Here is a 13,277-nt window from a genome sequence, read left to right as displayed (position 1 = left end):
CATACCTGTCACTTGAGCTATCCTTTTTCCTTTCCCGTGATCAACCTACACATGTATTAATAGTTGTATAATCACACTCTGTCCTGCCTGGGGGTTGGGATGGCATGTTCCTCCCTTCTCCCTTGTTGTTTACCTGCAACAATAAACTATCAATCAATCAATCAATCACATAAGGTGTCCTCCCCCCAAAGGAACGGGATCCCACCGATGCCACCAGTGTGATGAGAGCTGCTGTTTATTCTCTGAACTATATGAGGCATTCCACTAAGTCTAGGCAGGGGGAAGGGGTGGAAGTTATTTTCCTTATTGGGAATGGGAACATGGCCAGCGGGATTAAACACTGTCATACCACCCAGTCAACCAATAAAAGTACTAAATGGCCAGTTGAGATTTTGGCAGCTTTCACATCAGCTACATCTCTTTCTCTTACCATCTTGGGTGTAAAGTTGCCCCCGCCGCAAAACTAAATTGAAAGAAAATCCAATATTCACATTCACATAACTATAGACAATGCCTCCACCCACCCCTAATTTAGAACCCCCTCATCTATGCAACTGACATATATTTATAGTTTATATTTTTTTGTTATGTTACTTTACCACACATGACAAAAACTGTTTTATTTGTAGCTACATGCATGCACGCTAGCACACTGTTCACACAGAGTACAGTACCTGTGTAAGACAAGAAGGGCCAGGCACTCTATGGAATACTAATTTTCTTGATGTTGTATATATCACCCACTTGCCATTAGTTCAAAGATTGAGTTTGGTAAATATGATGGCACTTCCTGGACCATACAAGTTTAAACTACAAGCTTTTAGCATACTGATTAATTTATTGTTGCCAAATATTAATCAACAAAGGTGGAAATGTGGGGAATGAAGGAATTAAGGTGCTTGCCATCCCCACCCTCCCAGCAATACACAATGGTAGAGGGTAATGCTCATGTGCTTTGCCTCAAAATAAGTAAAAAGCTTCTCAATTCAATACAATATATATTTATTTTCATCACTGTTATGAAGCACTGTTGAGGACAAACCCTTTCTCTTGGCTGATACTGCTAATGATGTCTTCTTAGCAACACTACCCACACTTGTGTACATGACAGCAAATCAACCTGGCATAATAGTACATGGAGAATCATGTTATGTCACTATAAAACACTATAATGTATTTGTGTAATTATGTATTTCTGTTCCATAAATCTCTTAAACAAAATAAATCTCAAAGCCTCTTTCACTGTTATCTACCTCATCCTATAAAGTACATACTTTCAGCTTTACTAGTATAATTCAACAATATGTAGTCATAGACGATGACAAAAATACCAACACATTTTGCACACAAACTGGACCAGTCCCACACATTGCCTGTTCACAAGCTTCACTCCCACATATGTACTACTACTTTATATTTACTGACACCTGACCACGACACTTCAAGACAGTCACAATAAAGGCACACAAACTGCATCAATGGTGATGTAAATTATAAAATATTATCATGACTTCACTCGCCTGAGAAGTGAGCCATAAGCAGGGACTCATTACATTAACTGGTTCAAGACACTATTATTTCATTTCACTAAACTTACTTTAGTGTTTGCACATTGATGTCTTACACAATATAAGCTGGACAGCCTAAAAAGCTCTCCAAGTGTTACTCCCACAGGCATACCAAACAGACTCATGCAAAAGTAGATGATATGTATTTTGGACAATAGTTTAAGGCAAAGTTTAGGGGGTGAACCTTCATATCCGGGTACTAATTTCAAAGGGCTTGAATAAATTCCCCAGTCATATATATCATACATAGCCTTGGAGGGTTGACCTTGACATGATATCAACACTTACACAAGTATTCATGGCAAACACAAGCACAACATGGTAAGAAGCATTAGTGTGGGCCTTCTCACAACTAAATCATTGGCCACTACTTACTTGATAATATATTTTCATGATAGTCTACTGGTTGCTATAATTCAACTTAGGTGGGCTATATATGTGCAGTGAACTATTGAATTACTGGCAGTGCTCCCCCTGAGAGGTTAGGTAGCTTTTACAGTTCAGACCCTTGCTAAGTATGTAAGCAGAGTTATATTGGAAATTTATATACACTATTCTGTTTAGTACTAATACCAAGATAAAGCTACTCTGGAAAAGTGAGTTGAGCATAAAAAACAACAACTACAACTTACCAATTTCGTTTCTTTTATGAAATGAGTGTTAATTGGGTGCTTTGAAACGGGTAAACATTCTGGCTTCATGTAAACAGCTGACACACACTAGCACCATGGTAGGCATCTTACATGAATGCTGGGCAGCTGTGCAAGGGTGCAGGAGGATACTACAGGCCTGCAAGGGAATAGCCAGCCTGTGCAGAACTACTCCCAAGAACCAGTTACCATCTGCCCTTCCCATGCATGTGACCATCAAATCTCCAATTCAAGTTTTCAATCCTATTTACACTAACTAACCCACTTTTCAATCTATTCCATTCATCTATTACTCCACTTGTAAACTAATAATTGTCTATCTCTTCGAAAAGAATAATGGAATGGGTCAGCCTATGAATGACTGTTTCTAAGCACCTGTTATTTATCTGTCCTGTCTATCCATACTTTTATTGAATTGCCAGCTATTTGTCCATCTCCTTACTAAGAACAATGGAATGCATGACCTTATCTTACAGAGAGCTACATGTGGACAGAGGCAGGGTGGCACTGAAGGGTACTTGGCAGGGCATCCCCAGCACGACACGACTTCTGTGAGCTGTGACAAGGAGACTGAAAGATGGGCGACATACACCCTCTTCGCTTCCTCTCTTCTTCCCCTGCAGAGCCACAGTCCATTGCCTCAGCAGGGTTAAGCCAGGTGGTGGTGATGGCCATGGGAGACGTGTCCTGTAGTCTGTGATGAGATGTGGAGGGTCCAAGGAGGGTAGAGTGAGTGAAGGGTCCTGGGGCTACTTCAATGCCTCGCCGCTGTGACTCACTCCCTGAAAGAGCAATGTTGTGGCTATTATTCTTTTCTTTTTTAATAGGTAAAGAGACACAGATGAAGGGCTGGGAATAAGGGAAAAATAATGATGCTTGCAACACTACAAGACATTAAATGATGCTGGAAAAATCAAATTAGTTCTCAAGGTACCTCATCATCATGCTCTAGGAAGGGTGAAACACAGAAGAAGGAAGGCTGTTTCAGAGTTTACCGGTGAAATGGATGAAAGAATGAAGGTACTCGTTAACTGTTCATACAGGAAGTTGAACAAGATATGGATGGGGATGAACTTGAGTAGAAAAAGGCAATAAAACATAGTGATCTCTAGACTGCTCACATCAAAAGCAACCCACATCATACTGTCTGATTAAAGGGTTTGCAAGGTAGGGAAGGAGCATAGCTTATCCTTCTTCTCCTACATGAAGCACTGTGATGTGAAGAACCATCAATCTGTCATCTCAAATTAAGAGTAACGTACATCAAGAACATCTATTTAAGTTGCTTACAAGAAAGGGGGATGGAGTGCAGCTTATCCATCAAACTAAATAAGCTTTTCCATACAGCAGAGGAGGCAGCCCAAGCGATCAACACTACGACAGACACAATGCCTGCAAAACACTACTCCTACAGAAAGAACAGAAGAATGGCAATGAAAAAGGATGCCAAAAAGACTGCTCTAATCTATGTACAGGCAGGTAAATGAAGCCAAGGTGAGGATGAATACAATACTCACCACTTGGTATGCTGAAAGACTGACTGGGTGACCTTGATGATGGGCATGAGTGAGGTGATGGCTTGGTATCCTTGGTGCATGCTAGAGGTGAGTGAGTGAAGGAAAGGCGGGGGTAAACAGAGCAATCAAAGGTCATTCATCTTACCAAAGTCTCTCCTCTCACTGACTGCCTTTGTTATGCATGGGAAGTTACGAATCACATGAGCTTCTTTTTCGCTGGTGTTATGCATTGAAAGTTAGACATCAAATAAGCTTCTTTTGTCCTTGAGTTATGCATGGGAAGTTACAAATCACATGAGCATCTTTTGTGCTTGTGTTATGCATTCAAAGTTACGAATCATATGAGTGTCTTTTGTGGGTGTTTCTGTGTCATCAGGAAGATTAACATGCACAGTTTGTAATATCTCATAACATAAGACGCTTGTAACTTTCCACACATAAGACCTTCTCCCTCTTATAATCCATTGTTGTGTTTCCTATCCTTTATTGTTATTTTCATGCTCCCTGCTCTTTGGGCCTCCCTAACTGAATGCCTCCACCTCTCCAGCAGCCTCATAACACAAGACCTTTACTGTATATATAAGACTCACCAGTTGACCCGCTGAAAGAGTTGCTGGATGACCGTGAGGAGGGTCGAGGGAGGGATGACTGGCTATCCTTGAGGGAACGGTTGGAGCCACTTCTTTCAACTTGTTCGTCTCCTCTCTTTCTGCTCTCCCACTTCTCCACCTGACAATGGTTCATGGTAGTTGGGGTTTGATTACTGCAGAATACAAGTAACTTTCACTATGCTCAAGGTTTGCATTCTGCAGCTGGGATCTACAAAGCACTTGTGATGTTGTAAGTTGAGCTTATGTGTGTGTAAGGCTACAACTCTGTCCATTAAGCATTACAATATCATCTGTCTTGCTCATGATTGGCTGGCAGTTACAATGCTGCAACAATCTCCTTGATGGACCGGTCTGTAGTGTGGCTTGCAAAGGGACTGTAAGTTAAGTGTATGTGGACTTACATACATATAACTTACAAGGTCTTTCATAAATACCATCCACCTTAAAACATATTTTTTCACATAAGAACACAAGGAGGAGAGCTGTCAGTGTTTGAATATAAGAACTCAGACAGCCTTAACGAGAAAACATCAAAGAAAATACCTTGGGACATCAACTTACAGCCTTGTCTATTGCCCTGAACTGCCACAGCCAACGGTAATTGTACAAGAACTGGCGGTGGTCAAATCGGTGATCATCGGGAGAGTAAGTCTCTGCGTGGTAAGCGGGTGTCATTATGGTCATCTTGTGGCGGTTGACGCTGTAGAACCTGAAGAAAAGCTTGACCTTCTCTGCGACCTGAAAATAATGATAATTACTAATATACAAAATAAAGATAACAGAACAAACTTCCTTGATAGCAAATACACAAACAGAAAACTATTTAATCACTTTGAACTCAGAAGGAACAGCTTTGCTAACCATGGCAGAAACAGCAAAAAAATCTCATTACTTCAGACATTCAACTAACCTCAGGAGGGGAGCAGCGATCTGACCACATGTGAATGAGCTTGCCAAACATGGAGTACGGGCCGCAGCACTCCACCTTCCTCAGCTTCCCGTACGTTGCCAGCTCATTGTAGGTCATGCCCATGTCCGCCTCATCTGTCTGCACCAGCGTTCCCTCGTCCAGGGGTTCAAGCTCTGCCGTGGGTGGGGCCCCAAGGATCTCGCCTAATACTGGCAGGTTTAGTCTGCAAAATGATGAAAATAAAAGGTTATGCTTCACATGCTTCATTTAATTTTCTATTTGCAAAGTTTGTGGAATTTAGTAAAGTTCCTTGATGTGATAGGATATTTGTCTCACAAGGAGGGACAAAACTACTTTACCTTTCTTTAGCTAAATGAAGGAAATTCTTGAGATCAGCTTTTGAAAATCCTCCAATGGGGTTGATGTCAGCCGAGCTGCAGTCATACTTGGTCATGTAGCCACGCAGCGCCTCGTCCACATTGGCCGACCCCAGCACCAGCAGGCCCCCTTGTCGGCCTCGCACCCACAACACAAGCTGAGAATAGGTGTTCTCTTCAAGTGAAATAAGAATGTAAACTGCTGATGAAAAGTACTTATTCTTCAAAGCAGTATAACAGCTTATTATGTGGAAGAAACAACAAGTACAATCTTACCTGAGCAAAGAGGTATGCCAGCACCATCCTCAGTCTTGCCTGGACATTCTGCAGGGCAAGGTTTTCCCTCACTGTGCCTCCTCTCACCTTGAACTTGGGTATCAGACCTGTGGCAGCACTGAAGATCCCTAGAGCAGCTGACACTATGCTGTCAATGGTGACTGGAATGTGGTAGCTGGAGATGAAAGAAAGTGAGGTTGTTAATAAGCAAAATTTTGTTAACAGAATGGGATGTACGAGGCAGTCTTTTGCATCAAGGTACAGATCTATGTGCCAGGACATGTAGATATTTCACTCAAAGTATTAAATTATTATTCAAGGCTTTGGATGACCTCCTTCATTACATGCCTCTTACTATAGACCTCCTTTTTAAGTCTGTTCTTTTAACATTGAAGATAAAATTCATTCCTTTTTAGTAGAGGAAGCACTAAGATACACAGAACAGAAAGAAGTAAAAACACATAAAACATATAAACTTACTAAACACACTACACTGTACACTAGGTGGACAGCATAAGTAAGATAGGATCAATGATAATGATAGCTTCCCATGCAGTCTTGTAGGTTAACCCGGTAGCAGCAACGGGCCAAATTTGTGGCTTTACCGTGTAGCAGCGACGGGCCAAATTTGTGGCTTTACCGTGTAGCAGCGACGGGCCAAATTTGTGGCTTTACCGTGTAGCAGCGATGGGGCAAATTTGTGCCATGATTTTAACCCCCCAAAATAGATGATACATAAACTGATCACAAATGCTTTGATATATATTATGAAATAGTTTGTGTGAGGGGTGATTTTTTCTCATTTTTATCGCTGAGAGGGACCATTAAGAATCACGATCCCTGCTGCTACCGCGTTAAAAAACGAAAAAATGTACCTTCCAATCTGCTGTGAGAGTACTTTGGCACGATTCTTGGTCTCTGTGGAGGAGTTTTCTGTGGCCATGTAAACAGTGTGGAAGAGCCGGCCACAGAGCTCCCGGCGGTCACGAGGGACGTAGTCTGCCTGGGATACGATGCGACGGACATCTTCCAAGACCTAGAACACATGCACTTGAGTTACCATTACTCATTGCCGTCAAGCAGTCATATCAGAACAAGCCATTAGCAGTATAAATGGAAGACAGAAAGTCGTTATCATCGTCATATTCAATAACTCACTTCTGACACCGTGTAAGATGAGTAATCAAGGCCCAGGGAACCATTATTATTATTATTATCATTATTATTATTGAGATCTGTGAAAGGGCATCAAGGGAAAACCAGAAATTGATGCACTAGACCCAAACAATAGGCCATGACGTAAAAAAAACAAAAAACAAAACAAAAAAACAAAACAAAAAAAAAACAGACCCTCTATGAGCAGACATGGATGTGAAAAATAAAAGACACAGTGACAGTAAATTAAGAAGCATATAAAAAGGGGTGACAAAAACAGTACCAAATGAGTTAACACAATATCACAGTCAGAAGAAAAGGGAGACTCTAGCAAAATGGGAAACGTTTGAAAGATAAATTAGTGTGGCATAACATACAAAAGACTCATAAAACTACTACACAAAAGACATACACAACAAATAGAGCGTTTTTATTTTATTATAGGGCTTTTTTTTATTAGTGGGACTTTTTTCATTAGCGGGCTTTTTTGTATTGTTTCCTTTTTTTTGTGCCCTTGTGCTGTCTCCTTTGCTGTAAAAAAAAAAATAAATAAATAAAAAAAAAAATAAATAAATAAATAAATAAATAAATAAATAAATAAATAAAAGTGAAAACCGCACCCACCTTCTCCTGCCCATTAGCCACCGCCTGCACCACCAAGTGACACATGGAGTACACGATGGTCGCTGTTGATGAGGAGTCCACCCCACCAGACAGCGGCAGAAGGAAGCCCCCCTGGCCCGACCTCCGTAAGTAGTCCCAGAGCCAGCAGGCGGGACCGTACAGAATCTCCTCCTCCGGGCTGGGGATGGTGTACTCGAGAGGCTGGGACGACGGGAGGAAGATGTCTTCGTCGTTGGAGAGGGAGAAGTTCACCTGAAAAGAAGGATATGCGTTAGGTCTTGTTACATTACAGTGCAGATATAACTCTGTGAAATACAAATGGCTAAATCTGACCTACCTGATGGCTGGCTTGGTCACTGGGCTTTGGTACAACTCACCCAAGATATATAACAATTAGGTTTTTTCTCTTCTTTCTACATCCTTATATTCTCTTATGGACATGGATGGGCTATGAGTCTCACCCACCCTTGATGATCATATACTCTCTCCTCAATGGCGTTCATCCCTTAGCCAGTGAAATAGCAAAGAAAATTCCAGGTATAATGAAAAGAGGGGTTGTGAGGGAGAAATCTTCACTACGTACTCGAGATATAAGGGAAAATAAGGACATAAAACAAAAAAAAAAGACACTCAAGACAGACCTATCTTTTGGCCACTCCTCTAACTCTTTTTGGGAGCAGTGTGTAGTTTTTTTTTTTTCATATTTGTTTCCTTTTTTTATGCCCTTGAACTGACTCATCTGTTGTAAAAAAAACAAAAAAACAACAGCAATAACAAAAAAGACAGCAATTTACCTGAATGCGAGGATAAGCCTGACTCTGGGCCGCGTGGAGACACCGACTGCGGATCAGAGAGCGGTAGCTTCGCACACTCTCCAGGTCAATCGTTGCCGTCACCACCTCCACCTCCTCCAGGCTGTAGGGTGTTGCTCGAGCCACGATGCTGCCGTTTAAGCCGATCATTGAGTTCCCGGGGAAGTAAACTCTGTCACCTGGAAAAGGCAATCAGGAACGCAGGTGTTTGTATTTATTTTTATTTTCTTCCAGGAGGAGAGTATCAAGACACCTCTCCACCTAAACTTGACTTCTCTTCCGGCTTTTCAGTCCATTTTCTTTGTTGGTTCAGTATCTAGTGTTATGGGAAGTGATCTGAAGCAAAAGCAGAAGTAGCCTTACCATCACAGCCTCTGGGGTTGGCGAAGAGGTAGCATCCACCACTCCGAGCCGTGGCAGACACGATGAGGTCTCGGCAGACGTTGCCTTTGCGGATTTCAGTGTAGGATCCTGAGCCGTTGACGATGATCTCCACACCGTCCAAGGAAAGGGGGATGTGGGAGCTGGAAGGACGGGCAAACATTAAGGCTAGAACTGACACTTTACTGGTGGCTATATGATGTGAATTATCCAGCATAAATGACAGCATGCAAAACAGATATATTTCTAGATGTAAAATAGAAAAAAAATGTCTGGAAAGAAGTGTTAATATGAATTAGGATAGTGGGGTTGATTTGTTTCCAATTAGTTAAATGTGTTATGCAATATTTCTTCTTAATATCAGAAAACAACCGACCAATACAGACAAATTTAAAGGTTTCAGGAAACAAAACACTATGAAATTTGAATAACATTATTAACATTACAAGAGGCAGAAAGAGAAACACCACAAGACGGTTCAACATTTAAATGTAGAAATTATTTTCTTTGACAAATTTCTTTAATCAAAACTGTCCTTTAAGTAAATGCTATCTAATGAATAAGGCTACATTGAGAGACATTCTACATTAACATATCATTTTAGAGTTTAATACTCATTTCCATAATAAAAGTTATCATTAGTGGAATGCAATTGTTGATCCACATAAACATATCATACCTCTCTGGATTCCAAAGCTCCTCACAAATTTCATATCCAATACAGGTGTCTCTGGTGGCTATGACGGCATCCCCAAAAGGCACTGTGACCTGCCCTGTTATTCTGCTGATCATCCTCGGAATGTAGTGATCCTCCACTTGGCGAAGCTGAAATTGATTGGATTACGTCATCAACAAACGCTAATTGTGAATATTATTGCTCTTGATGTTGAACTGGAACACAGAATCAAGAATATACGTCTCTTTCCCAGTGCATGTCATAAAAGATAATTAATTGATGCTGTTGATTATTATGATGCTGGTGAAGATGGTATATTTTTTGGTTAGGAAATAAGTGTGCTAGTGTCAAAAAGCATCATGAATTTCTTTTCTGATATCTAAGCAGAAATTAATAATGGTATAGCAATCTTGGAAATAAGAATGAAGATTAATTTCATCTGTTTCTACACTTCCACATAATTTACATAAAAAAATACTTGTCATTTAACCCGGTAGCAGCGACGGGCCAAATTTGTGGCTTTACCGTGTAGCAGCGATGGGCCAAATTTGTGGCTTTACCGTGTAGCAGCGATGGGCCAAATTTGTGGCTTTACCGTGTAGCAGTGACGGGCCAAATTTGTGGCTTTACCGTGTGGCAGTGACGGGCCAAATTTGTGGCTTTACCGTGTAGTAGCGATGGGCCAAATTTGTGGCTTTACCGTGTAGTAGCGATGGGCCAAATTTGTGCCATGATATAAACCCCAAAAATAGATGATACATAAACTGATCACAAATGCATTGATATGTATTATGAAATGGTTTGTGTGAGTGATGATTTTTTCTCATTTTTCTCGCTCAGAGGGACCATTAAGAAACATGATCCCCGCTGCTACTGGGTTAAAAGTGAGAATTCCAGGGAACACAACTCACCTTCCGCCATGCAGTGAACCAGCGAGTCTCTCGGTAGTTCCCATCATCACAGAGAATCAGTTTGGGGCGGATGAGTAAAATTTTTCTGTAAACGATTGAGGTCATGAGCCTTGACAGTTTTAAGTTGCATACCTAAAACTCACATACAGCAGTTGTGACATATAAAATATAACTTGGGACTAAAGAGTAAGAAACACCAAGGCACCGGTAACTGTTGCCTGCACTGTACAATCTTTAAAAATAATTGTTCTCTTGTGAAGCTTCATTGGAAACAACAAACAATGGATAATCTGTTTAGGTGTACTCTAGAAATATATCCTTGTAAGTTTAAACAAAACTCATTATTATTTTCACCAATGCAAGGATTATAAGATGAAAAAAAGGACACAAAAACCAGTTGTTCAAAGAGGGTGGATCATCTACTTCAACCATGTGGTCCCATAGTTCAATCACCTTGGTTTAGAGGAGTAAGGATAACTACTAAAAAAAAAAAAAAAAAAAAGTAGTTATCTACACAGTCCTCCCACTGCTGGCATTTGTTTGCAGGTCTGTAGAGATAGTAGGTTTTCAGAGGGCACTGGTAGATGATAGCAGCCTCTTGGTGGCATGTTTCCTTACCTAGTTATAATCTGTCAAATGATGGTGTTAAATAATAGTAGTGAACACATATTAGAGAAAGCTCCTCACCTGTTTAAGAAGATCAGTCTACAGTTGTAAGTGACATTTTTGTGCATCACTGGCAGACCAACATCAATCATGAGATCTACACATGCCGGGTGCTGCAGGAGGGCTGCCACCACCTCCCAGGAGTGAAGCAAAGTGTCGCTTTCATAGAAGTGGTCAGCACAGCTGTAGCCCCTGGAAACAAACTTTATGTGGACAAAGTTTGGCTTATCTATCATATTTCTTCATTCCCATGACTTGGTAAGGCAAAGAGACAAAGTCTGGAGCAGAACATCTGTAGCAACAGCCATGGAAAAAACAACAACGATACTGTGGACTGGAACTCACGGTATCTCCAGCTCTGGGCCACTTCTGTACATGGCCCCAGCAGCCTTGGCCTGCTGGATGGAGTCTACGATGCGGTCCATGTTGCCCTGGAAGTCCATGGCCCATTGGTTGAGGGAGCATGTGGCCAAGACAACTTTTCGCCCCATTGTAGTGTGTTGAAAGAGAGGCTCTTCATAGGCTATGGGTCAAGCACCTATTCCTTGGGACCTTCCTAGGATAATGATAAAATGAGTATCAATCACAGATATCATCACAGACAGCTATGCCTTATGATTAAATTTTTTTACCCAGTTCTGTATTATGTTATAAACGTGCATTTCTGTGGTGTGTTAGTTTGTTTTGTTTGTTTTCACTGTTTGTGGGTGTTTTGTACATAATTACTGGGTGAACAAATGCCAGTACAATCTAATTCAGTATTATTCAAATGTATTGCATGATCTCAATATATATTTATATACATATATATCTAAATATGTTCAGTGTAGTATTAAGTGAAAAGGATATACATTTTTAGTATGTTAAGTGAAGTATTAAATCAAAAGGATATATATTTTTAGTATGTTAAATGCAGTACTAAGTCAAACAGATATAATACCTATTATATTATTTTGTATTTGTAACTGGCCATAGGTATTTATATTCTTATGTATTGCCACAACTAGGCCTGATAAGGGAGCCTCCCATAACCCACTTGGCGAAGGGGGTATATACCTCTTTGGCCGACTCGGTAAGGAGTGGCTCTCCCGTCACGCTGGTCGTGGGTTCAATCCCAGGCAGCCAGCGAATACTCTGGCCTTGAATAATTTCTCGTGTGTTTCGATACACGCAGAGGACGTGTTGGGAAATAGAGGAAATAGTAAAATATGCTCGCGGGGCATGACACTTAATATTTATATTTTTGCATATATGTAATATTGGTCTGTGAGGGAATAATATTATGCATTTACTACTCTGAATGTGTTGTGATATTTTGTTCTGTGCTATGTGAGTATATGTATGTGTTTACCTGGTTGTGAAATACAGGAAAAGAGCAGGACTGGGCTCGTGCTGTCCTGTCTCCATAACGCTTATTATCCAGTTTGGCTTTAAAATCATGACTCGTTTTTGCACACACAGTCTCCTCGTCAAGTCCGTTCCATGTTGTTATGCTTCTGTATGCGTGTGTGTGTATTTACCTAGTTGTAGTTTTACAGGGCCTGGGCTTACGCTCGTGTGGTCCCGTCTCCGTATCTATAATTATCCAACTTTCCTTTTTCCGTGTGTGTGTGTGTGTGTGTGTGTGTGTGTGTGTGTGTGTGTGTGTGTGTGTGTGTGTGTGTGTGTGTGTGTGAATATACGGGCGGGCGAGGGGGGTGAGCTGGGCGTCACCTACCTAAGGGAACACCTGTCACCTGGCTCTCCTCTGGACCCTGTGGCTTTGTCCTCCTTGTCACGTCCCTCCCCCTGGCCTTCCCTCCACTGTGTCCGTTAACTGTCCTCCACTCTCTTCCACACGTCCCACACACCGCCTCGCCGCCTGCTGAGTCCACCGTTGCTAGGGTCTCAAGGTCGTTGCTAAGGACGCCTCTCTGTTTACCTATAAATGCTATGGACACTTTCGGCTCTCACATTAAATATTTCTAGAGGTCAAAGAGGGTGTCAGTAGGGTTCTAATGAGTGTTTCTTTAGGTGCACGGTACAGAAGAAGGGTCGAACTACCACCAGGGCCATATAACTACTCCTATGAAAGCCTTGGCAAATGTTTTAAAATACGACCCATTTAAAACAGTTGGTATTAGAAGCTACTTTCGGCTCTCAC

General features: G+C 41.3%; 1 protein-coding gene across 5 annotated transcripts; it reads right to left on the bottom strand.

The window, feature by feature from the left end:
- Positions 1-985: 985 nt before the first annotated feature.
- On the bottom strand, positions 986-13,019 carry LOC126985051 (glutamine-dependent NAD(+) synthetase-like). Of its 5 annotated transcripts, none has more exons than XM_050839333.1 (16): positions 12,852-13,019; positions 11,480-11,690; positions 11,156-11,326; positions 10,469-10,553; positions 9,561-9,706; positions 8,864-9,024; positions 8,483-8,679; positions 7,689-7,940; positions 6,785-6,945; positions 5,910-6,084; positions 5,616-5,791; positions 5,257-5,479; positions 4,908-5,084; positions 4,326-4,464; positions 3,736-3,816; positions 986-3,000 (listed from the first exon to the last, which is right to left on the bottom strand). In XM_050839333.1, exons 2-16 carry the CDS (start codon positions 11,623-11,625, stop codon positions 2,699-2,701), a joined length of 2,592 nt encoding a protein of 863 aa, XP_050695290.1. In that variant the 5' UTR covers positions 11,626-11,690; positions 12,852-13,019; the 3' UTR covers positions 986-2,698. The 5 variants fall into 5 exon arrangements, with proteins under 5 accessions (XP_050695290.1, XP_050695291.1, XP_050695292.1 ...); XM_050839334.1 differs by having other exon boundaries at positions 11,480-11,686; XM_050839335.1 differs by having other exon boundaries at positions 12,871-13,010.
- Between the last annotated feature and the right edge of the window lie 258 nt (positions 13,020-13,277).

The sequence above is a fragment of the Eriocheir sinensis genome, chromosome 58 (genome assembly GCF_024679095.1).
Source record: "Eriocheir sinensis breed Jianghai 21 chromosome 58, ASM2467909v1, whole genome shotgun sequence".
In the NCBI taxonomy this organism is placed as follows: Eukaryota; Metazoa; Arthropoda; class Malacostraca; order Decapoda; family Varunidae; genus Eriocheir; species Eriocheir sinensis.
The sequence above is the reverse complement of the archived record's forward strand: the minus strand, read 5'-3'. Positions and strand labels throughout refer to the sequence as shown.

Coding starts and splice junctions, on each gene's coding strand:
- LOC126985051 (XM_050839333.1), bottom strand. CDS start 11,625: ATGGGGCGAAAAGTTGTCTTGGCCACATGCTCCCTCAACCAATGGGCC. Junction 11,327..11,479: donor GGCCCAGAGCTGGAGATACC/GTGAGTTCCAGT, acceptor GTTTGTTTCCAG/GGGCTACAGCTGTGCTGACC. Junction 5,085..5,256: donor ATCGCTGCTCCCCTCCTGAG/GTTAGTTGAATG, acceptor CATTATTTTCAG/GTCGCAGAGAAGGTCAAGCT.